This window comes from Pteropus medius, unplaced genomic scaffold, assembly GCF_902729225.1.
Source record: "Pteropus medius unplaced genomic scaffold, Ma_sr-lr_union100, whole genome shotgun sequence".
Taxonomy (NCBI): domain Eukaryota; kingdom Metazoa; phylum Chordata; class Mammalia; order Chiroptera; family Pteropodidae; genus Pteropus; species Pteropus medius.
This window is the reverse complement of record NW_024342471.1, coordinates 4,725,189-4,751,186: the sequence shown is the minus strand read 5'-3', so window position 1 is coordinate 4,751,186 and position 25,998 is coordinate 4,725,189. Positions and strand designations below refer to the sequence as shown.

The 25,998-nt window shown below is 42.7% G+C and overlaps 1 protein-coding gene across 4 annotated transcripts; it reads right to left on the bottom strand.

The window, feature by feature from the left end:
• Positions 1–3,595: 3,595 nt before the first annotated feature.
• LOC120603476 (signal-regulatory protein beta-1-like) lies at positions 3,596–24,613 on the bottom strand. Of its 4 annotated transcripts, none has more exons than XM_039863910.1 (6): positions 24,470–24,613; positions 15,742–16,098; positions 11,756–12,076; positions 10,849–11,178; positions 5,222–5,334; positions 3,596–3,852 (listed from the first exon to the last, which is right to left on the bottom strand). In XM_039863910.1, the coding sequence occupies exons 1-5, from the start codon at positions 24,537–24,539 to the stop codon at positions 5,228–5,230; spliced, it is 1,185 nt and encodes a 394-aa protein (XP_039719844.1). In that variant the 5' UTR covers positions 24,540–24,613; the 3' UTR covers positions 3,596–3,852; positions 5,222–5,227. The 4 variants fall into 4 exon arrangements, with proteins under 4 accessions (XP_039719844.1, XP_039719846.1, XP_039719843.1 ...); XM_039863909.1 differs by lacking the exon at positions 3,596–3,852 and adding an exon at positions 3,904–4,451; XM_039863912.1 differs by lacking the exon at positions 5,222–5,334 and having other exon boundaries at positions 3,599–3,852; positions 24,470–24,612.
• Positions 24,614–25,998: the final 1,385 nt, after the last annotated feature.

Here is a 25,998-nt window from a genome sequence, read left to right as displayed (position 1 = left end):
TATTAAGATATAATTGACAGATAACGTCATATATTAGTTTAAGGGTACAGCATAACGATTTGACCTATGTTATATTTCAAAGTGATCACCACAATAAGTTTTGTTAACATCCATCTTTTCACATAAATAATTTTTTTCTTATGATGAGATCTTTTAAGATTTCCTCTTTTAGCAACTTTCAAATATACAACACAGTATTGTTAACTATAGCCACCATATTGCACATTACATTTCGAGAACTTATTTATGGTAAACTGAAAGTTTATACATTTGACCACCTTCACCTGTTTCCTCAGGCCCCACTCCCTGCCTGTGGCTACCACCAATTTATTCTCTGTATCTGTTTTTGATTTTTTTTTAAAGATGCAAAAAATAGGTGAGATCACACAGTATTTGCCTTTCTCTGTGTGACTTATTTCACTTAGCATAATGCCCTCAAGTTCCATCCATGTTGTAGCAAATGGTAGGTTTTCCTTCCCTTTCTTTCTTTTTATCAGTGTGTGTGTGTATGTGCTTTGTATGTATGTGTGTGTCTGTGTGTGTATCACATCACATTTTCTTTATCCATTCCATTCATTCACTGATGCTTCATGTCTTGGGCATTGTAAAAAAATGAGGCAGTGAATATGGAAGCGCAGATATCCTTTGAGACAGTGATTTTACATCCTTTGTATAAAGACCCAGACGTGGCATTGCAGGGCCATATGGTAGTTCTATTTTTCATTATTTGAGGAACCTCCATACTGATTTCTAGAGTGGCTGCACCAGTCCTTTGATTAGATGAATTCTACTGTCCATCTTTGAACTCCTTGATCCTTTCTTCTGCTTCATCTAGACTGCTGTGGAAACTCTTGTATTGAATTTTTCATTACAGTGATTATATTTTTACCTCTGTGAATTCTGTTTGAAACTTTCTTATATTTGTTATCGCTTTGTTGAAATTCTCCAAGCCAGGTAAGCACCTTAACGAACATTTTAAAACTCCATCTGATAAAGAACGTACCTCCATTTCATTAAGGTGCATTTCCGGAGTTTTATCTAATTGTTTTGTTTGAAACACATTCCTCCATTTCTTCCTTTTCCTCAACCTTTTCTGTAGGTTTTCGCACCTTAGATAAAACAACTAGTTCTTCCAGTCTCGATGCAGTGGTCTCCTTTAGGAGATGAATCTTATCATTCAAGCCTGTTCTAGCTCTTGGTTGTCTCTCCAAACTTTGTGATTGTCCAACTGCCTTCGTTGTTCTTAGCAGCTCCCAATAGCTGAGGAGACATTTCAGTGCCCCAAAGTTAGGATCTCAGTCAGCATCTACTTTGGAAGCAGCTTGTTAGATATGCACATAGATCCCTTCGTGGAAGGGCTGGGAGATGGGTGTTTCTGATTGCTGTCTCTGAGCTAAACAATGGAAAACAGCCAGTTAAGAACAGTTTTCTGTTTGCTACAGTCCTGTGGGCTCCAGTAACACAAGCCCACTGGCCACCAGAGACAGGAGATCAGTGGTAGCATCCCCTGAGAAGCAGCCACAAAGGCTGTGCTGTCAATCATGTGCACGAGCTTTCTTCAGTGAGAGACCAGCGACCTGGAGTGCAGCAGCAGGAGAATGTAGAGGTGATACTGCTCTGGAGAGGACTGTTGGCCCCTCGATTTGTGTCAAATTAGGAGCCTGACTCTCATTTGCAGCTTTGAAAAAAAGCACCTAGGCTTCTTGCAGGGAAAGACTGGGAGCTGGGCATTTCTCTCTGCCTCCTCTCTGCCAAGTCCTGGGCGCGGGTAGCAGTTCCCAGCCCATTGAGAACTGCTTCTTTGTTCGCTATAGTCCTGTGGGTCTTGTTGACTCAAGCCCCAGGGACTTTCAGAGTTACTAAACCTCCTAATGGGGAAGTTTAAAATTTAGAATGCTAGATGTTGGGTCCAGATCCTTCTCTCTTTGAGGAGAAGCTGAGTGTTGTGAGTTCTTTCTGCATCTTATGTCCCTGTGCTAGGGGCGGGGTTTATGGTGACATCATGTCTCAGTCTTTTCTGTTTGTTTAGATGTGTATTTTTCTATTGTTTGTTCAATGTGTGGGAGTCACTCAGTTAGTTTCTGGATTACTTTCTGAGGGCATTGTTTCGTTAGTAGCTGTAGATTCACTTAGACTCTGGGCAAAGGTGATTTCAGGTTCCTCCTCGGTTGCCATGTCACACCAGGCTAGTTTTGCTTAAAGAAAACTCTTAGTTTTCTCAGGTTTTTATGTTACCCATGATGTCATTGAGTTTGATGCCCATCACACACAGAGAAGCCAAAATCAGAGGCAATAGGATTTCCTTAAAAAAACAAACAAACAAAAAATCCGATTTATTTGTCCAGTTGCCAATCCAGAAGACTGAAGACAAACTCAGCTCAGTCTTCGAAAATCAAGACTTAAAGCAAATTTAAAAAACTCTGATTCAGCAGTCTTGATTGGACAATCTTGGATAAGTCATCTAATACAAATATAGGGAAGGTGAGAGAAAGTATAAAGGAATTGGCAGAGTCTGACTGGGTGAGATCTAGGTGTGGCTGGCCAAGTGCAAGTTACCAGACAGCCCTCGCTTTTGAATACTTCTGAGAGGACAAGGTCTACACACAAAGGTCCTGGCTAGGGGCGAGTTTGGTCTGGCCACCCATTGGGGTTAGTTGCAGTACATTTCATTTGCTGGCTTTCTGAGCCTGCGTAAGGCTCTAGGACCAGTCTGATCTAGCTGGTCTGGTGGTCTCAGGGGCACTATGGGGAGGCCTGCTGTTATCTCCTGAAATGGAAAAACAACCTTCGAGGAAAAAAACCTGTTATGACCCAGTTTCTATTACGATAGGATTTGTTCCATTTTCCCCTCGTTCTAGCAAGAGCATACCCAACATTGAAGGAAATGTTGCTCTTTTTGTCTTTAAAGGGATTCTTGGATCCAGGTGCCATGCTATAAGGTTGGGCATTTTCCCATAAAAGTTTGAAAACTTCTTCAGGCAGCCAGGCCGATGGAAAAACGTTCAGTGTCATTACTTCACAGTGCTGGAAATACACAGATGGTCTAAGTTCCTCAATAAGCAAAGAAACAAAAGGATCTACATCATACACAATCTTATACCAGACCCTGTGTGCTTTCATGCATTGCTCTCTCCCTTAAAGCCACCAGAGGAGAAAATAGGCCCAGAGGGTGTTAGTGAGTTGCCCATGATGACATAGCTAGTATGTGTTTTCCAGCCTCTGAACCCAAGTCTCTCAGCCTGTAAGAATTCAGATGGGAAACATCTATGCTATGATTTGTGACTTTAAACACATCCGGACTCAGTGTCTGATGGATCACAGGATCATACGGTCTTTAAGAGACCATATCATCAAGAGATTCTCATACTTAGAAATTGTTAGTCAACAAAATTTAAAAAATATATATGTACCGTATTTTTCAAGGGGAAAATATTTTCAAATAGCCCACTAGCTACTGTAAATACCATTTCACAGAAGAAAGGATAGTCTAATACCAGGAAATAAAAAATGAAAAAATTTATTTCTTCATTCATTCACACACTAATTGAATGTCTATTTTGAAATATCACTTAAAATCTCTGGAAATAATCCTAAAAGTATACTTTAAGTGAAAAAAAACACGTATTCAAGAAAATCTACTAAAACTAAGCAACAAAACTGAGAGTCTGTGGTACTTGAATCAAGATCTTCATGCCTCTTTTGCCTTCCCGTTCAGCAATGCAAACTCCACTCCAGACTGGTATAGCCAAGAACACAGGGCTCCCGCCTCCAAGCTCACAGCTGAAATTATTTCGGAATTGTCAGCTTCCTTAAATTACTGTTTCTCAGCTACATAAAATCCTTAACGAGCAACTGAAACATAAAAAAAAAAAAAAGGTATATTCATTACTGAACCAAAGCCAAACTTAATGTTGCTAGCTTGCTGCATCAAATTTTAAAACTCGTTCACAGTATTGGTCTCTTTTCTTCTGGCTCCTAAGTCAATGCTGATTGGTAAAAGTCTGATTGAGCTTAATGTCACAGTCCCTTCCATGACCTCAATTCTCAAAAGTTCACTTTTTTTCCTCCTATCACATTTAAGTCATATGTACGGGATAACAGAGCAGCTGACAATTTGGGATTCTGTGTGTATGCGTGTGATTCTGAGAGGACCAAGTGTGAAGACCCAGCTCTAGGGCATCAAGGCCCATGAGAAGGAGCAGCAGGAGTTTGTGGGCAGGAGGTCTGAGTGGCTGGAGGCATTCTGAGCAGAGGCCGTGGAAGCTTTAGTCACCGTTTTCTCATACACTGGGTCTCTCATGGAAGGAAGTAGGCAGCAGAGATTGAGGGTGGAACGTAGCAGAAGAGGAAGAGTCGTTGGCAATGTGTCCACATTTGATGATCTCTTCATCATTCCAGCAATGTTCTCTGCATGCCTCCTATGTCCCCGAGCTTTCTTCTTCCTGGGGTGCCTATTGTTAGAGGACATGTAGCCACTGAGATAAGACTCTGCTACCTCAGCCTTCCTCCCTAGGCCCTGATCACCCTTCCCCACTCCTTCCAAGCTGTCACGCAGACGGACAGAGCTTGAAGAGCCCTCAGAGCAGCTGATCCAGGACTTTGAGACATTGCTCTAAAATGTGGATTCCTGTCGTCCCAAGGAGTCTGAGCGATCAAGAAATCTAGAATTGGTCTCCAAAGGAACCACCACTGATCTACCCCTCATTCAGCCCCTTCTGCCCACTTCCTCCACAGAAGCCCAAGCACTCTGTGGACACCCTTTAAAATTCTTGTTCCAGTCCCCCTCCTACAGGACCCCACATACTTCCTGGTAGTTTGAAACCTCTTAGAGCAGCGGTCCCCAACATTTTTGGCCCCAGGGACCTGTGATCCTATGAGAATCTAATGCCTTATGATCTGAGATGGAGCTGAGGTGGTGATGCTAGCGCTGGGGAGTGGCTGCAGATACAAATGAAGCTTCGATTGCTCACCCACCACTCACTTCCTGCTGTGCAGTCCAGTTGCTTATAGGCCATGGACCGGTACTGGCCCAGGGCCTGGGCTTTGAGGACTCCCGTCTTAGAGGGATTCCCCGAGACCTCTGAGGGTATTGAGGGAGGTGTGTCACCTTCCCTTAACTCCACATGGACCCTGACCCTGTGTTACCTGTGGACTGTCTTTCCCTGCTTACCTCACCCCTTTGGGACAGACCTTGGCCTGCCTTCCCTGCCCCCCAACTTACAGTCAGTCAGGCCCTCTGCTTTTTAAGGACATAGATGGCAAAGAAACCAACTGCCAGCAGCGCCTTGAAGCCTAGGAGGAGACCTAGGATGAGAGGAATAGACAGGTCCGGGCCTGGAAATCAAGGGACAGGAAGAGCAGTTAAAGGGGCCACACAGAATACCATTCCAAGGGGCCCTCACTTACTCCAGTTGAGGCTGTATGCTCCCATCAATACTTGGAAGCTTTTGGACCTGCTCTGGGCTCAGGCTTATGGCAGAAATCAGAGTAAAGGGAATTAAGCCCAGGACTTAATTAGATTAATAGCAGAGTACAGAGGGGTTTGAATTCTCTACCTCAATGGGCCTGCTCTGCCTGAATAGGGCCCTGGTGGGGTGTATGGGGCCCTGAGGTGCGGGATAGGGACATATGGATCAAGGCACTCAAAAATCTTTAGTCCACTTCTGGACTACTGAGGACAATGGCAGCAGCATAGCTTTCTTTCCCCAAAATTATCTTCTTCAAGCTAGAGAGGAAAAAACAAAACAAAACAAACAAACAAATAAACAGAAAGAAATTACATTCTGTCCCAAATTGGCTGTCAGTATTAATTGAGAAGAAAATGCCCAAACTGCAAAATAGCCATGAATCAAAAGAAATAAATCATCAAATCCTAGTGTGCAATCTGTCACTAGGCTGTCAGCCCATCCTCCATGAGCTGTAGGAAAAGTGCTGGAGAAACAGACGTGGGCAACCAGCCAAGGGGCCTGAGAGATATTTGAAAATCCCACCACCAATATTGAATTTACCTGAAATTTGAAAATATTGGGGAAATGTCCTGTAGATCAGAGCTCAGATCATAGGAAAATGTTTCACAGTGTGCCTGATTTAAAAGGATTGCCCCAGATCCCTGGACTCTGTGAATATTTTACCTTACCTGGCAAAAGAGTCTAGCAATAGTGATTCAGTTATGAGGTAAAATGGAGACAGTATCCTGGATTATCCAAGTGGAGCCAATGTAATCACAAAGTTCCTAATCAGTGAAAGCGGGAGGCAGTAGAATCAGAGGAGGACATGTGACGAAAGAATGATCGCTCAGAGTGATGTGGGCACCTTAGCCCAGGAGAACTGGTGCCTCTAGAAGCTGGAAAATGCAAAGAAACTGATTCCCCTCTAGAGCGTCCAGAAAGAACGCAACCCTGTCAACCTATTGTAGACTTCTGACCTTGAGAAGGGTAAGATAATAATCTTGTGTTGCTTTAACCCACTAAACATGAGGTAGTTTGTCACAGCAGCAAAAGACACCTACTGCAAGGAAGCAGGGACATTTAGAAAGACAAATGTGATTAAAAGGAGAGGCACCATTGAAAGTGTAAATCTTATGAGAGAAAGCAAAACGGAAAGAAAAAGTACTGTTTGGCAATCAAGTGATGATGAGAAAAAGGAAAACAGAGTGTGTGGTTGGGGAGGGGACAGGTTGGGGCGGCAGTGTGGTTAATTCAAGGTCCTGACACAGAAAGGAGAACTGAAAAAATTAGAGAACTCAGGACCTTTCTCCTGCCATCAAAATGACCAACAAACCCAAAACTTCCATTAATATACCTGGATTATGCTATCCTGATAGAGAAGAGAGTCATTAATCTAGAAATATTGTAACCCCCTCCCCCCAGCATCATAAACACGACCAAAGAGATCCTTCTACCAGACCCACTGGACCCACAACTGCATTGAGTGGCATCCTCAGGTGTCGGCGTAGGTGTGACATCCCAGTGCAGAGGGTCACATAGGCCTCCTGCACTTTGCTCCAGTTCACCAATCTAGACAACCCAAAAACTGTTTCCAGGCTTAGTGCTTAGCAAGCATGCTAGTTCATGCACACTGAGAGTACCAGTAAATAAGAGCCTGGTCTGAGCCCCTACAGTAGATGGGACTCAAATCCAACCCAAGTCAGTCCAGACGATATAACGGAGACTCATCTCTCCTGCTCGCCTGTCCGGTATAACTCTGACTCCTGGATATTACACCAGGTACAAGCAGAGGAGGACTCTGAGAGGCAAAAGAGGAAGACACAGTGGCTAGGGACCTGAGGACTGGAGGAATGTCGCAGCATTTTTTAAGGGTTGTAGGTTCTAGTTGCCTAACTCCCCAGGCACAGAAGGTGTCCCAGGTGTGGCATTAGAAAAAAGAAAGTCTAAAATCAGTAATTCAAGTTCCCATCTCAAGAAATGAGAAAAAGGGGAGTAAATCAACCCCAAAAGGGAAGGTAGGAAATTTAAAATAAAGAGAAAAATCAATGTCACTGAAAACAGAAAAATGATAGAGAAAATCAGTGATAGAAAGCAGATTCCACGAAAGGAACAATAAAATTGAAAAACTTTTCGAAGACTGATGAAGAAGAAAGGGGAAATGACACATTTCCAGTATCAGGAATGAAACAGGGACAGCACTGCAGACCCCGCCGACATCAGCACATCAATGAGGGAATGTTATGAACAAGTCTACAGGCATTTGACAACACAGAGAAAATGAACCCAATTCATTAAAAAGTGCAACCTACCACAATTCACCTGAAATAAAGTGAGTAATGTGAAGAGCTCTGAAGTATTTAAAATCTTTTTCAAATCCAGAAAAGGATTCTTGAAACCCAAGTGATTTCACATGAAGAGTCTTCCAAGCTATTACAGATGAATTAAAACCAATTTTGGTGCACAAAAAAGAGCTATAAATGAAATTTGGGAATATTTGTCTATCTAGTTCATTTTACATGATATCCAGAAATTCTTGTCAGTTTTATTAACTGTGTAATTGCATTGGTTTTGTAGAAAAACCAACGTCCTTAATCATGACCACACGATTAAGGGCTCCATTTGCAACAAGATGTGCACATATGACTACGTTGTTAGTGGAAACATTTATGCAACATCTGATACCTCCTATCTCCAGGAAAGTCTTTGTCCTCCCCTTTTTATGTTTGCTCTTCCAACAGGCAGAGACATGGACACTAGGTGACCTAAAGTGACCCAGCAGACATTATAACGCCACACACAGGTTGGGAGGAACGTAGGCCTTTGAAAGGTTTCTTGTGGTAAAGACTCGTGGAATCCTGACTTATGTTACTTGAGAGAAATCAGACATATTTTGTTCACAGAAAAGGGTCTCTGTAGCTCCTTGGGACAATGCCCAGCTGACGGGGAGTGTGTCTCTAATTAGCACATATTCTTTGTTCAGGTTGGTGGACCCCGGTTCTCAGATTCACCTTGATTAGTTAAGCCCGATCACCTGGTGTGATGACAAGAAGTCTTCACATACCACTATTGCTCTGTGAGTTCCCTCTGTAAGACTCCAAAACTCACAGGCTCGTCAAAGCAGGAAAGATCGCAGATGAAATGCAATTTTCATATGGTAAATGTGCAGGGAGCGATTGTGATTATTACTGGTTCATTGTCATAAATCAGGGGACAAAGGAGGTCCATGCTGTGGCCAGTCACTGTCATCTGATGGACCCAATGGAAAAGTCTAGCATAGAATAGAGACTAGCCAGAGATTAGAAAGAGCGAGGAGGCGGGTGGGGCAGACATGGAAGGACGAAGGCAGTAATTGTTCGGTGAAGAGAGCACGAGGCAGGACGCTGTGAACAGATGATCTCTCCCTCTCCCTCCTTTCTTTATTGTGTATTGATGTCAGGGCATCTGTAAGGATATGTACCAAACTCTTACTAGTGGTCATCTGGGAGTGTGGGGAGCTCACCTCAAAATTCCACTTTCTATTTTTCGACTTCTAGATAATTCTAGATGATAAGCATGAATTAGTACTTTTAACATTAAAAAAAGATAAAATTTAAAAAGCCAGCTCAGTTAGAGTGGAGGCCCCACCACTGTTTATATCTGTCCTGTGATCCTGCTGGTAAGCAGAGGCCTCTATAGTACTGCTTTTGGTGACTGCTGGCTGCCCATCGTGCTCCACCTGGAACTCGATCTGTAGAATGCGGGCAGAAATCTCATTCCCTTGGAACATAAACATCCTCCTCAAATGAGTGAACCAGAATGGCCACCATGTCAACACAGGCCCATCCAAAACCCGGAACTGTGACTGGGTATCACACAGTAGCCAGGGGGCAGAGAGAGGGACAGTGAGGAATAGCAGACATGCAGCTGACTAATGGACACTGCAGAGCTCTCGGGGCTGTCCGCTGATCTGTGCCTGGGACCTGGGCATAGGAACTCTGAACCCAGGACACATGAAATGGAGATGGGGACTTGGCTGGCTCCAGGGCACAGGTAGGGGATCCCACACTAGAGCATAGTGGATAGTCGGGACCAGGGTTCTGAGCTATGAAAACGGGAGTTCAAATCAATGCCCCTAGTTGTTGAGTGACCATGAGCAAGTAATTTAAATCTCACTCTACACGCAGGCTTCCTCTCGTGTTATTGCGGCCAAGAATAATCTCTACCTCATTGGATAGCTCTGAGGATTAACACACTCACTAACTAATCAACCAACCAACCTACTTTCATCCTTTCCAAAGATATTTCCTGAGTGCCTACTATATGCCGGGCTGTGTGCCAGGTCCTGAAGCTACAATGCTACAGAAGACAGCCATGGTCCCTAGTAGCTGAGACTCGAAGCTGAGAGTCAGAAAGCCCATTTCCTTCAACACTGCCATGAGCAAGTGGAGAGGCCAGAGGGAGACAATGACTTGTCCAAAGTCATCCAGCAAATCTGTGACCGAGCCAGAGATTTATCCACGCATCCTGTCTCCCAGTGCAGTGCTTCTCCTATGAAAACTAGCATTGGTGACATCAAAGGGACACCTTGACAAGGTCCCAAGTCTTCTTTAGAGCTTCCCTATTCCCTTGAAGGTTGCATGAAGAAAAGAAACGCCTCTATTCTAATCCGTTTAAAGGGTCTGCTGTATAAGGCATAGCCATGCTAATGACAGTGATGGAGCATTCCACAGTGGCATCGAAATGCCAAACAGTGCTGCCGTTTTGAAGGAAGAAGAGAGATATATTGACAACAGGTTGGAAGGGGGCTGAGAAAATGAAACTCTGACACCTTTTACTCTCCCATGAGAGTGGCAGCATTACATCATCTTAAATGGGCATGCACTTTGGCCTAGAAATGCTCTTCGGGAAATGGTCCCACAGAAATAGCTGCACATGTAACAGAATATGTACAACGACATTTATTGCAGCAGTGATTATACTAGAGAAAAGTACAAACATCCTGAAGCCCCTGCCCCATTTCCAACCCCTGCCCCATTCCCAGTGGGACAGGCTTGCAGTGGCAGCCAGGGACACTAGGAAGCGGTTAGAAAGAGCAAGGAGGCGGGTGGGGCAGACATGGAACGGTGAACGCAGTAGCTGGTGAAGAAAGCACGAGGCAGGACGCTGTGAACAGATCATCTCCCTCCTCCCTTCTCTCTGCCTTGAATGTGTATTGATGTCAAAAATCTATAAAAATGTGTACCAAACTTCTACCTGTGGCCACTCTTGGAGTGTGGGATTTGGGGGATGGGAGCTCACTTTGAGCTTCTGCGTTCTATCTATAGACTTCTAGACCATTCTACAATAAGCATGAATTACTACTTTTAACATTAAAAATAAAGATAAAATTTAAAAAGCTGGGTCAGTGTAGTGGAAGCCTCACCAGGGGGTCCATTTGTGCTTTGGTTCTTCTGGTGAGCAGAGATCTCCACGGTATGGTTTTTGGTGACTGCTGGCTGCCCATCGTGCTCCACCTGGCAGGTGAGCATCACATTCTCTCTATGGGCAGATAAATTCACCAGGAGCCAGCTCATCCGGTTAAAGGTTCCGTCCTTATTCTCTGTGGGGGCCGAGGCTGTTTCTGTTCGGGACACGTTCCCATTCTCCAACCAGGTCAGCTGTAGGCGCTGGGGGTAGAACTTCTTCGCCTGACAGGTGATGTTCACCTGGTTCTCTGACAAGGGGTGTTGGGTAACATCCACGGTGGGCGGAACTGAAACAGCACAGCGCAGAAGCTCTGACCTCGTGGAACAGACAGATCACAGGGGCGGGGGCTCCATAACTTAGCTCCCCCCAACCACAGCAAAGGGGTCACCCAGGACACAGCTAGGCAGGCAGCAGGCCCTCGGACACTGAGAGTGCTCTTTGCATAGGAATAAAATCACTAAGCACAGTGCCCTGCACACAGTAGGTGCTCAAGAACCAGTAGCTTCTATTAGGGTAATGTGACAAAATCAACAAACACAGCCCCTGGCATGCAGTGGGAACATACTAACTGTAGCAAAATAAATGAAATGACCAAGAACAGGGGCTTCGCTTACAGTAGGTGCTCGATAATTGGAGTGGCTATTGTAAAGTAAATGAAACTACCTACAGAATGGTAGGTGTTCACTTGGCAGCTGCCATTAAACAGTAGTGAGTGACAGCACATTCAGGTACCCGATGATGGAAAGGAGTGTCAGGAAATAGATTCTAGGCAATTCCAGGCCTGGAGCAAAGAGCAGGGGGAGGAGCAGGCCTGGAGGGCGGGGGCCAGGTATGGGCTGGGCCTGGTTGTGAGGGGCATCTACCTCGGATGGTCTCAGACAGGTTGGCAGTCCCACGAAGAGGAGGGCCCCCCTGCAGGGTGACATGTTCCACCTGGCAGATGACTTGGGAGCGAACATCCCCCGGGACCATCGACACCTTGGCTGTGCTGGAGAGGCTGTAGGAAGCACTGTCTCCCTCTGGGTCCACGGTGGTCTGGGAGGCTGGGAGCTCATTCCCATCTTTGAACCATTTCAGGATGATGTTTCTGGGGGAGAAGCCGTGGGACTCGCAGGTGAAGCTCACTGTCTGCCCAGGCTGCGCCCTCATTGTGGGGCCCGATACCACGGGGGGAGAGGGTTTGGCTACAAAAGGAGCATAATAAGCAATAAACATGTTTGTGATGATCACCACTAAGGATAAGCATGCAACACTGTTAAGGACCTTCTCATATATTATTTTTTTAAATCTCTAATAATGCTGGGAGGGTGGGGTCATCATCCTCATCTTACATAGCAGGATACACAGGTCCCTAGAGGCGAACTCTGAGTAGCAGCAGGGCAACGAGGCAATTCCAGGCCTGAGTTCAAAGTCTACTTCCTCTCCTCTGCCAGGCGATTTCCCACCAAGCCGAGCACAGGAACAAAATTACTGATTGGTCTCACTCTTCGTATTAATTGTTCCTAGGTGACCTCCCTAGGAGAACTCAACTTCAGAGAAAGTGTTTATGGAAGTGAATGCTGGGGAAGCGGTGGCACAGTGGGACTGCTGTGAAAGCTAGAACCAGGCTGGCCAGTCAACCAGAGGTGTGACTGGGGCACAATCCCAGTCCCATCTGTGAAATGGGATAGTAGGCATTTTTCATTCCTGGGCCTGCAGTAAGGGTTAAATCAGGCAACAGAAGCATTTTTGCTTTGAGTAAAACAGAAGGTGCTTCACGAAAATAAACAAACACAGATCTATCTGGAATCCAGAGTTCATTTGTATCCAGAGCTCTGCCTTCTGGAATTTATCGATTTACTTCATAGTTTTCATTCTTTCCACAGATATTCCAGTAGGGGCTAATTTGAGCCAATCACTGAGTTTAAGAGAGAAGGGGTGAAGGGATGTTCTCTGAATCTGGGTTCAGTTGTGGGTTGAAAACAAAGATCACTGAGCGCTGAGAAAGCCAAATGTGGTTCATTTCTTAATTGTTATTCAATTAGAAGAGACACAGACACAGGCCTATGAAGCAGGCAGGACTTCTTTTGTGTCCTGAACGCATCCACACACCCGTGAATTAAAGTGAAGGCAGTTTTTCCCTATAGAAGTGTCCTAAGGGTGTTTATAAATTGTTAATTATTATCCAACACCTTCTGTAACAATGGGCATGCAGCGAATATGACAAATATTTGCATTTTTAAATACTTAACTTATGTCCTAAAAGTCATCAAACATTTTGAGGATATAAGTGTGCCACTTGAATAAGACGAGTCGTAAGAACACCAGTAGCTGGATGCCCCTACAGGGATGAGATGCTGGGATCAGTTACCACTTATTGAGAGCGTCTTGGGAACCTGATGCTGGGCTGATCCCTGTGAGAGAGGCACTGTGTGGTCCCTCTTATGCGAGGAGGCTCAGGGAGGAATGCCACTTGGCCAAGGGCACGCAGTGAGTAAAGGATAGAGCTCATCTCACCGTACACAGGACTGATTGATTTTAGCATCTCTATTCTTTATCCTTGAACCTATGTCTGTTTCTGTACAAAGTGTGTGTCAAAACACCACCCCAGTAAGCGGAGTGAAGATGTGTATAAAACAGAGCCTAGCATATAGTGGGTGCTTAATAAATAACGCCTATCATTGTTATCATAAGACCTGGTCTTACTTGTTCTGAAACAACTTGGTTGTTCTTTAGGCTGTAAGAAGGCAACGTAAATGCACAGTAGACACACCAAGGAAAGTCTCGAATCCTGCTCCCTGCAGCTCCCATACAAAAACCCCAATGAAAAAAGCAGAGAAACCACCAAATTATGGTTCTCTCCCTCCTTTTTTAATAATCTCCTCAGGAAACAGGTTTGGTGAATTGGCTTTCAAAACACACATGAGATCGCAGGTATTTCTGTGCAGATTAGCTCTTTAAAGAATCTGGGAGCATTTTGAAAGGAGGGAGGACGGGTTTCAGCAGTGGCGTTTTGGTGTGTTGCGGCAGAGAGGGCTCTGGGGCTGAGCGGTGAGTATTTGCAGGGATCCTAGTGCCTGTTTAGACACATATATGTTTAAAGATGGGAAGGCATCCCCCGCACTAGAATTCAGATCCGCACAGGTGTCCAGGCTGCCCCTCTTTGGGGCTGGAGAGGACAGGAAGTCACTCTCAGTCCAGGTCTGCTCTGTTGGACGGTGTCCTTGACACTCCACTGGGCTCATTTTCCTGGGCTCCCATGAGCTATCTCAGGCACGTGCTATTCTGAAGCACTGAAAGCCCTAAACGTTGTCATTGCGGCCCCAGCAGCAGGGGGAGCCGCCTCTGCCAAGGGAAAAAAAATATACAACTTTTCCTCTGTGACGTCAGGGAGCAACTAGCTCAGGGCTCTCTGCCCCGGTTGTGCCTTCAAGTCCTCTAAATATTTAAAAAATTCAGCTGCCAGGCCCATATCTGGGCAATTAAATCAGAATTTCTAGAGTGGAACCAGAGTCTAGGTACCCTGTCAATGTTTCCCAGGTGATTTTAGTTAGCAGCCAAGGTTAAAGGCACCGAACTCAACTCTCAACCCATTAATACTCGAGGCCTGGGGAAGAACATGACCCGGCCAAGGTCCTATGGCTTTGGCACATCATAGCTCACATTTACTACATGCTGGGCACTGCTCTAAGCACTTCACATGTTCACTCACTCAGTCCTTGCAGCTGCTCTGTGAGGTCAGTGCTGTCACTGACAGATGAGGACACTGAGGCCCAATGTGGAGAGTGACTGGCCAGACATAGCAGAGCTGGAAAGCGACAGAGCTGGGATGTGACCCAGGCGGTCAGCTGGGCCCATGCTCTCAACTGCTACATGCTCGGTAATACCCTGATAGCACCAGATTTAAGGCTTTCTAGACATTCTCTCCTATCCTCACAGAAACCTGAATGGGGAAACAGGACCTCATGGAAACTGGGCCAAGACCACACAGATTGATGATCGGGCTGGATGGTCTAAAGGTCCTTCATGTGCTTTCATTCCAAGATTCAGGATCCTTGGCCTCTGGCAAAAACAACTTTGCCGCCTCAGTGGGGTGACCCTTAACCTCTTCCGCGGGTGAGGGGCATTCTGAGATGACCTAGCTCTGCCTAGAACCTTCAGTGACTATGTGAGTTGGTCCCTGAACCGCAGGAGGGTTTCCCAGACAGACCCACAGTGACCCCCCACAGGCACTTCCTCCCATCAGGGCTGTCAAGAGTAAACAGTGAGTCTGTGCCTCTTAGGAATTTCTTCTCAGTCTGATGTTTCTGAAGGTGAAATAAAAAACACGTTCTCCTCTTTCCTGCCCTGGATGGGTTTCTCCTCACCAGAGGGAAGAGAACGAAGCTTTATGGGAGAAGTCTACGCCTGCTTTGTTCACTGCTGCTGCCACAGCACCCGGAGCAGAGCCTGGCACAGCAGGTGCTCAGTAAGTGTCAGTGAGGAGAAGCCTCGGCGCACTGAGGGGGGCACTCTCTGGAGACATGAGTGAGGTCTGGCCTTGTGACAGGCAAGTCGCTCAGACTCTCAGCTCCCTCCTCCCTGGGAACAAGGGGCTGGACTGGTTTAGAAAAGGCAAGGGCTGGGGAGCCAGGCAGACATGGATTCCAGACTTTTCCCACTATTTACCAGCTGTGGGACCTGAGTAAACAGTATGACCTCTCCTGGCCTCAATGTCCCTGATCTGTAGAAGAGGTGAAATCGGATTGTGAATCAGATCATGACCGTAAGCACTCACTGTGCCCCTGATTCTTAGTTGCTGCTCAGAGAATGAATGATGTTCTTATTGACTTGTCACACACCAGGGACGAAGGACCCACAAAGCACTTACCACTCACAATGAGCTGAGTGCCAGGACCAGACCTAAACAGCACGGAGTCAGGGTATCCTTTCCGGAACTTCACACAGTAGTAGGTCCCGGTGTCTGCTGGGGTGATGTTACTGATGCGGATGGAATAGTCCGTGGTGTTTCTCTTTGTGATGTCTGCAGCAGTTGTTATTCGGGGAAAGTGACCTACTCTGAAACTGTAGATTAACTCCCGGCCTGGCCCTGTCCCCCTGAACCACTGGATGGGCCCCACGGGGTGCAGGGAGGTCAGGGTGCAGTTCAGAGTGGCCGTCTCTCCAGCTGCGACTGACACCGACTTGTCACGCTGAATCACCTGCAGCTCCTTCTCAGCAGCCTCTCCTGGAGGGTAACACACAGAAGTTAGTTTTCCATCCATTGTTGATCCTCTAAGTTTCTTCAGCTATCTATCAACAACAGCCCATTGACTGAGCTGAACCATGAACAGGCCTTGAGCTCAGCACATTGCATGTGTCATCATGAGTAATCCTAACAATCAGTCTGTGTAAGTGAGACTTTGTTACAAATGAGAAAACTGAGGCGCAGAGAGGTTAAGTGATTTGGTAGAACGTGGTTGTGAGGGCTGAGCCCTCTCCGGAAGTGTCACGTTTCCCCAAATATAACTGTTTGTTCACTTTCTGGCTTTATGGAAAGACGCACTTCTGAAAGTTGCTTTTGGTGGAACCATGAGGCTTCTTTAGATAACTGGGTTGTGAGAAGAGCTGATGAATATATTTTCTAGGATATACATTTCTGCAAGAAACTCTGTGGTCAACTTCCGTTTCCACAGAGCCCACATGTCATGATGGAGTCTGCTCCAAGGGCCTGGAGACTGGTGTGACAGTTTCTTGCAGAGCTCACAATACACAATAAATATGTAGTGTAAACAAGAAGTTAAACATTGCTCTAGTTCCTGAGATTGTTTCCCATAGCATAATCATGTTATATTGTTTCTTGATGCTGCTTTAAGAAAATGCCAAAATCTTAATGGCTTAAGACAGCAGAAAATTGTCTTATATATTGTCTGGAGGTCAGAAGTCCAAATTTGTGTTACTTGGATAAATTCAAAGTATCAGCCCAGCTTTCGGAGACTCTCTTCCTTGCCTTTCCAAAATCTAGTGGCTGCCCATGTGTCTTTTCTTATGGTTTCCATCTTCTTCCTCTGCAAACTCTTGCTTCTGGTGTCATTTGCCCTTCTCTAAATTTGACATTTCTACCTCGTTTTAATAATGACTCTTGTGATTATATTATGTCCACCTGATAATCTAGGCTAACCTTTCAATATCAAGAGTCTTAACAAAATCATTTCTCCTAAATCTTATTTTCATATAAAGTAATATATTCACACGTTCTGGGTCTTAAGATATGGACTTGTTTGAGGGGAAGGGACATTGTTCTGTTCACCACACAAATCTCTTCTGACTGTTACAGAAACCAGTGGCCGTAAGTAAAAACACCTATATATATGGCCTTTTCACACAATATGAACGAGAAGGCAACTGATGAAAATCTGATAAAGAACCATTCAAGTATTGCACTGGTGAAACAGTTTGAAAAATAAAATTGGAATGCAGTCAGAGAAGGAAAATCAAGTATTGAGAAATACAAAGAAATCAAACTACACTCTTAAAAAATCAAGAGGTCAACGAAAAAAAATCACAAAAAAATTAAAGAACACCTTAAGGCAAATGAATGAAAACATAACATACAAAAACTAATGATGCAGCAAGAGCGGTGCTAGAAGCAAATTTATAGCTGCAAATGTATACATTTAAAAAGAGAAAATGTCATAAGTCGATAACTCTACCTTAAGAAATTAGAAGATTAAAACAAACCTAAAACCGAAGGTAGCTGAAAGAAAAACATCATAAAGATTGGTGCAGCAATAAATAAAATATAAAAAGAAAAACAATGGATAAATCAACAAAACCAAAGGAGATCCTTAAAAAAGATCAGTACAACTGAAAAACCTTTAGTTAGATTGACAAAGAAAAAGTGAGAGAATCCAAATATGTAAAATCAGAAAGAAGGGCAATCCTAAAAATTTTACTGAAATAAAAGGCTTATAAAAGTTGGTATGAATAATTGTACAGTAATAAATTGGATAACATACATAAAATGGACAAATTTCTAGAAATGCTTAACTGAATCATGAAGAAATAGAAAACCTGAACAGTCCTATAAATAACAAGGATATTAAATCAATATTCAAAAACCTCCCAACAAAAGAAAGCCCAAGACCACGTGGCTTTACTGGTGAATTCTACCAAACATTTAAAGAAGAACTAACACTAATCCTCTTCAATTTTTTCTTTTTTAAATTCAAGAGAAAGGAAGACTTCTTCACTTATTCAGTCATTCTGAGACTCATTCTCAGATCAGCATTATGCTGATGATAACGCCACACAAAAGCATTAGAAGAAAACTACAGATCAATATCTTTTATAAATAAGGATGCAGTAAACCTCAAAAAAAAAAGTAGCAAACTGAATTCAACAGCTTACTGAAACAGTTATACACCACGACCAACTGGGATGTATTCCTGGAATGCAAGGATGGTTCAACATATGAAAATCAAACAATATAATATACCATATTAATAGGATGAAGGGAGAAAACAACGTGATATTCTCATTTGATGCAGAAAAAACATCTGACAGTGAAACTCAGCATTTTTCATGACAAAAAAATGATCAAGAAAATAGGAATAGATGGAAACAAACACAAAATGATAAAATCATATGTGTAAAACCCATCGCTACTATCACACTTGATGGTGAAAATCTAAAGCTTTTCCCCTGAGATCACGATCAAGACAGGGATGTCCACTTTTGCTCCTAATACACAATTTCCAATAATGCAATTCCCAGACAAAGCATTTAGACAAGAAACGTAAATAAAATATTTAAATTTGAAAGGAATCAATAAAACTAGGTCTGGGCACCCATGATATGATTTTATATGTAGCAACTCTCAAGATTCCACACATAGGCATGCATGCAAACACATACAGCTGTTAGAACTAACAAATGATTTCCATAATCTTGTGGGATACAAATCAACACACAGAACTCAGCTGCATTTCCATACACTGGTACCAAACAATCCAAAAGGAAAACAAAGCAAACAATTTTCTTTTACATCAGGTAATGTAAAATACTTAGGACTTAATTTAACCATTGAGATGAAAGACTTGTACACTGAAATGTACAAAACATTGCTGAAAGAAATTTAAACAGACATAAATGGAAAAACATCTCACATTCATGGACTGGAAGAGTTAATATTGTAAAGAGGTCAATTGTACCTAAAGCAATTGACGGATGGAATAAAATACATATCAAAATCCCAATTGTCTTTTTATAGAAATGGAAAAGCCTATTTTAACGTTCATGTGAAATCTCAAGGGGACCCAAATAATGAAATGATCTTGAAAAAGAACAAATTGGGAGAGTCACACGCTCTGATCTAAAAATTTACTAAAAACCTACAGTAATAAAAGTGTGGTACTGGTATTAAAACGGATATATAGACTGATGACTAGAATATAGGGAGCTTGTCAAAAAACCCCTCACATATATGGTCAAACGATTTTCAACAAGGGAGCTAAGAACATTCCATGGGGGAAACCACAGTCTTTTATTTTATTTTATTTTATTTTATTTTATTTTATTTTATTTTATTTTATTTTATTTTATTTTATTAGTTTCAAGTATAAGGTACATTGGATAGACATTTATATAGTTTATAAAAGAATCTCCCTAATTGCTCCTTCTTTCCTATTGTTTTCCACCTAGCCGATCTATTATAATATGTAGTTCTTTAACCCTTCAACCCATCCTCCCAGCCCCTCAACCCTCTGTCTGTCACCAAACTGTCCTCTATATTTGTGAGTCTGTTTTTGATTAATTTATTCTTTTTGTTCCTTAGATTCTGCATATAAGTAAGTGAAACGATATTGTATATATTGGAAAGGACAGTCTTTTAACATATGATGCGAGGGTAGCTACATGCAAAAGAAAAAGTTAGCCCTAATATTACATCACATACAAAAATAAATTCGTTATGGATCAAGGACCTAAATACTAGTGCTAAAACTATAAAGTTCTTAGAACACCATAGGTGCAATTCTTCATGACTTTGGATTTGACAATGATTTCTTGGATATGACACCAAAAGCACAGATGACAAAAGGGAAAAACATATATGTAAATTAAGCTTTATAAAAATTAAAAACTTTTGTACATCAGAGGACACTATCAAGAGAGTGATCAGACGACTCACAGAATGGGAGAAAAAAATTGCAAAGCATATACTCATGAAGGATAAATATTCAGAATATATAAAGAACTCCGACAATTCAACAAAAATAACTAGCTACTCAACTAAAAATGGACAAATGAATAGACATTTCTCCACAGAAGATATACAACTGGTCAGTAAGCATATGAAAAGATGCTTGATCTAACTAGTAATTAGGGAAACCACAATGAGATACCTATTCACATTCCTTAGGATGGCTACCATCAAAAAATAAAAATAAAAATAAATAGAGAAAATAAATGTTGGCAAAGATGCAAAGACATTGAAACCCTTGCGTATTCCTGGTAGAAATATAAAAATGGTGCAGCCATTATTGAAAATGATGGTAGTGTCTTAAATGCTTAATCATACCATATTTCCAACAATGTCACTCTTAGCTATATTTCTTTCCCAAATTCAGACAAGGATTCAAACTCATACTTGTACATCAATGTTCATAGCAGCAGTTCACAATACCAAAAGGTAGTAGAAACAATCCAAATATCCATCAACAGAGGAATGGATAAAAAAATGTGGTGCATATATACACATAATAAAATATTATTCAGCTGAGGAAAGCAATGACATTCTGATAGGTCCTATAACATAGATAAGCCTTTAAAATAACATGCTAAGTGAAAAATGCCTCATAGAAATAGACAAATATGTGTTCCCTTATATGAAGTTCCTAGAAAAGTCAAATTCATAGGTACAAAAAGTAGAATAGAAGTTACCAGGTGCTGGGGTGGAAGGAAGAACAGGGATTTACTTTTAATGGGTATAGAATTTCCTCCGAGGATGTTGAAAAGTTCTGGCTGTTGAAAAGTTCTGGCAGTGTTTAGTGCTTATGGTTACACACAACCTTGTGAGTGTACGTGACACCACTGAATGTATTCTTAAAAGTGGTCAAAATTGTAAATTTCATATTGTATATATTTTACCACAAAAATGTATGTATTGAAACATGCACATTGTGCCATGTAGAGGTTTAAATTGGACTAAATGACTGAAGGAAAAAGATAAACCTTATGCGGGCAGATCTCAGAGCCTGCACTGGAATGGGGAAATAGAATCATGAGAAGCAAGCAAAGAAACATCAGACACGGAACTTGGGTTTTGAAAAGAATTGTGGGTGGTTCACCATGTTTAGACTATGAGTTACAAGTTGAAAGGACATAAGTTTACGGTTGAGCCAACTGTTTAACTGCAGGGGCAAAATTCTCACTTTGATTTCACTGCTTCAGTTACTAGCCGGTTTCTGGAGACACGGAGAAACACAAAAACTTTCCTTCTTAATTGAAGCATCTGAAAAAGTAGGCATGGGTTCTGGTGGCAGGGATATAACTTAGAGGAAGATGCAGCTGTGACTCCATCAGTTAATCCTCTGTTCTTTTCTATTACTTAGCTTCTCCTCAGGGAGAAAATTTGTGGGTTACCTTTGCAAGGTGTGAGCTAGTGAAACCTACCCACTTAGCAACACTTGTAACCACACATGCCTCTTAAAGAGGCCACACGCTGTCACAGGGCAGGTGTTTTGGTGCCAAGAACATCGGTGGTTTGGGTTTTAAGTCTGGAGTCTCTTGGGGGTGGGGAAGTTGAAGTGATAAGACAAAAAGGGGAAGAAGTAGGAATGAACCTCGGAGGGAGAAGTGGAAGGAATAGAGAAGGGAGGAGAGAAGAGAAATCGGAGGGCTGAGAGGGGCAGGAAATGGCAAAAAATCTACCATCTGTGTATCTCTATTTCTCATATTTACATCTCTGGCCCAGGGCTCTCCCCTAAACTCTGGATTTGCATGTTCAACTGTCTACTCACATTTTCCTTGGATGGAAATCAATATTTCACTGTTAACATGTACAAAACTTAAGTCCTAAATTTTCCCATGGCCCTCTATTTCTTAGCTGTGGCACCTTTAATCTTTTAGGTACTCAGGTCCCAAAGATTTTGCTTCTTGCTCTCCCACCCCGAATCCTATGCATCAGGAAATCCAGTGGCTCCACTTTCGCATGACTCAAATTTTCATCTTTCCCCTCTCTCTACTAGATATTGCCTGATGCAAGGCACTTTTTTTGCTTGCATAAATGAAATGACCTCTGAAATGCTCTGGCGGCTTCTCTCTTTGTCCTGTGGTAGTTTGTTTTCAACCAAATGCTAGAATAATTTAAAACTCATGTCTGTCCATGGCGCTTCTTTCTTCAAAATCTTGCAATGGCAACCTTTCCACTCAGAGCAAATGCTTAAATCCCTGAACACAAGAGGACGAGTCTAGTCTCAGGGCCCTTGCACCTGCTGTTTGCTCTCAGGAAGGCTTCTTCCCCGTCTCATCACATGGCTCTCTTCCAACTCTCTTTTTGTCTTTGCTCAAACTTCCCACTCTCAGTGATGTCCACACAGACTACTCTGTCTAAAAGACCTCGCACCTTACAGATCCCCCCAATTCTCTTATCCAGCAATACATTAATCTTTTTCTTACACTTATCACTTTTTAAATATACTATATGATGTCTATTATTAACTCTCATTTCCCCCACTAGGTAATAAGCTTCATGAGGCCAGGTACTTTGTCTTCTTTATTCACCAGTACACCCCAAATTAGTGATACAGTTCCTGGCATCTAGTATGTATCCAGGAAGTTTTTGTATGATGTTTGAATTGCCCAGTGCAACAGCTCACTGAGAACCGGAAGTGTCTTTTAAGTGGGTAATCTCTGTGAAAATTACCTCAGAAACTGAGTTTCTCATGGAGATGACTTGGTGAAAAACAAAAGTACGTTGTGCATATTGAGGAAGCAGAAGAACCCAGTAGAAAACCACAAGGCCTGATACCCACACTCACCTTTGCCCACCCCCATTGGCAGAAGCGGCAGAAATCTCAAGTGGGGCCACAGGCATTTGAGATAAGCAATGGTTAAACCCATGAAGTCTAGAACCGAGTTCAAATCATAGCTCTACCATTTACCATTGAGTGACCTTGAACCTCTATGTGTTTCCGTTTTGGTTTCTTACATGTAGGTAAGAATGAAAAGAGGATCTACCTTGGATATAATGGTCATATGAGTAAACAGCCCTGGCATTTTCTATAGCATCTACACAAGGTGGGTATTCACGAAATTGAAAAGTCATTACTCATGATTTTCCTAAAGCCTTGAAGCTTCAATTGGTATTAGATGAAATAGATTTAGATACAGACAGATACAGATACAGATACAGATACAGATACAGATACAGATACAGATACAGATACAGATACAGATATAGATATAGATATAGATATAGATATAGATATAGATGTAGATATAGAAGATATAGATATAGAAGATATAGATATAGATAATATAGATGTAGATATACAAATACAATTACAATTGCAGATACAGGTCATACAGGAAGGAGTCTCTTTATCTTTTATCCCCTTTTTTCCTCCTTACCCTTATCCCACATGGACGAAGAACAAGATATTAATGCACACAATTCTACTCATTTTATGAAGAGAGAACTTTGTTTTAAGTTAGTGGGAAGGTAAGCGGTAATTTTGAGAAGTAGGAAAAAGGACGGTGTTTGAGAGACAGAGATCTAAACATCTGTTCATGTACATTTCATGTGGACTGAAAATGATTTGAAGAAACAATAAGGAAAGACCTAATCAAAAATCCTGTGCGTGCGTGTGTGTGCATTTCCTCACACCCACTGAATGCACATACTCACGTGTAGATACATACATTCACAAATATATATATAAATGTGGTCTAACATGCTGGTATAGAGGCTGTCTTGAGGATTAAATGAAATAATACATATTAAATGCTCAGTAAAAACAATGGCATACAGGAACCATCCAACACATCATTAACAAAAGTTCATGAGTACACAGCACAATTTTAACTCTGCTGACTCTGAGTGACCTGATGAATGAAGACTTTCTTCTCTTTGCTTCACTGTATTTTCTGATTATTCTGCAATCAGCCTCCTCTGAGAAGCCAAGCAGCATAACATGGTTAAAGAATGAACTCTGGAACTGGTCGGCCTGGAATAAACGCAGCTGAGCAACTGCCTTATGTAGGTGACATTGGACAAGTCACTGTCTCTGCCTCAGTTTCCGCATCGACAAATCTGGGATAAGAATCATCGTACTCATACAGGGATGTTGTGAGGATTAGATGAGTTAATACACATACAATGTCACTGTTATGCTTTGAAGCATCATTGTTTTGGTGCCTCTGGTAACAGGTTCAGGCACTGAATCCACAGAAAATTGCTCAGACCCCTGATTTCGTGCTTTCAGATAACACCCAGTATTGTTCTTCTGTGGCAGCCCTGGATGGCTCACTCTTGTTTACCATGAGGCCCTAAAAGTCGAGGGACAGGGGAAGGTCCAGGGGCATGGAGAGGGGATTCTACCCCAAGGAGTGCTCACCTGTGAGTCCCAGCAGTAGAATCAGCAGCAGGCAAGGAGGAGGATGGGTCCAGGAGGCAGGGACAGGCATCCTGGACACCTGAGGAGCCTGCTCTGTCCAAATGTGTGCTGGAAAATCTGGACTCTGCTCTGTGAGGGGAGTGAAGCCCTGCCTCCCATGATATAAGAGGAAGGGCCTAGGATGGGTGAAATAGCTGTGAGTCAGTATTATGCTTCTAGAAACTAAACAGTTCCTGCTTTTAGATTGTGAAATAGAACTGGGTGGTAGAGGTGGTTGCAAAGTGGAGTTATTCATCTTACAGTTTCAGAGAAACTTAGACAGGCCTACAGAAAGTGGTGCTCCCTCCCGGCCTGGGGCCTCTTCTGTCCATTGTGCCCCTCACCCCATCTGAGGTTATCATGGTGATGCCCCATTAGGGAACCTAGGCCAAGAAGGGTTGTGTGCTATGTCTCAAACTCCAAAAGCCAAGACCCTAGGATGTGGCCAGCTTGGGTCTCATCTGCACCAGACTCACCAAGAGCTACTCAAATGGTGGAAGGACTAGGGTTCAGCAGGTCTTCTCAGTGTTGGGATGGAATCAGGTCTGCTCCTGAAATGATTCGCTGTTCCAACCCTTTACTGATGGAACTGGTATACCACAGTGAAATGCACAGTGCAGTGTGGACCTAGAATTTGTATGTTTCTCCAACAAAAATAATCATATCTGCTCTTCTTTCAGGAGAGAAGGTGTGTTATAAGACCCATTAAATTACACTCCCAGACATTTACTTCAAAAAAAAAAAAAAGAAAACTTGTGTCCACAAAAATCTGTGTATGAATGTTTATTGCAGTTTTCTTTGTAATAGCAAAAAACTGGAAACAACCGAAAAGGTCCAATAAAGTGAACAGTTCGATAAACCGTGGTGCCTCCATGCAAGGCAATGCTACTCAGTGATAAAAAAGAATGAATTATTTACATGTGCAACAACTTGTAAGTTTCTTGGTCACGTTATATAAAGTGAACAAAGTCATTCTCAAAACACAACACGTTGTATGATTCCACTCATATCACATTCTGGAAACTATAGAATAGAGAGTAGACTGGCATTGGCAGAGGTTGGGTATGGTAGGGATGGGGTCACTATAAAGGGCTAGCACAAGGAGACCTCTGTGATCATGGGGTTGGTCTGTGTCCTGGTCACGGTGGTGGTTACATAGGCACACACCTGAGAGATGAACATGAGCAAAGCTGGGAATGTTACAAGATTCAGCTGTAAATAGCAGTCTCATGGTCATTATGACATAGGCACTGCCTATTCAGTTATCCAAAATTCCGATATAATAATATAAGGATGATGGGGATTAGCGAAGTGTGGCATGAGGTGAGGAGGAACAGAATCTGCATACCCATTTTCCTTAGTGGGGAGTCAATAATAATGCCTAAGAGTGAGAAATCAAGAAGTGGTAACATAAGCATGCTCTATGTAGTACGGCATTAAAATCTAAAATAATCAGTTAAAAGAGTTGAAAATTGTTGCCTATGAGAGGC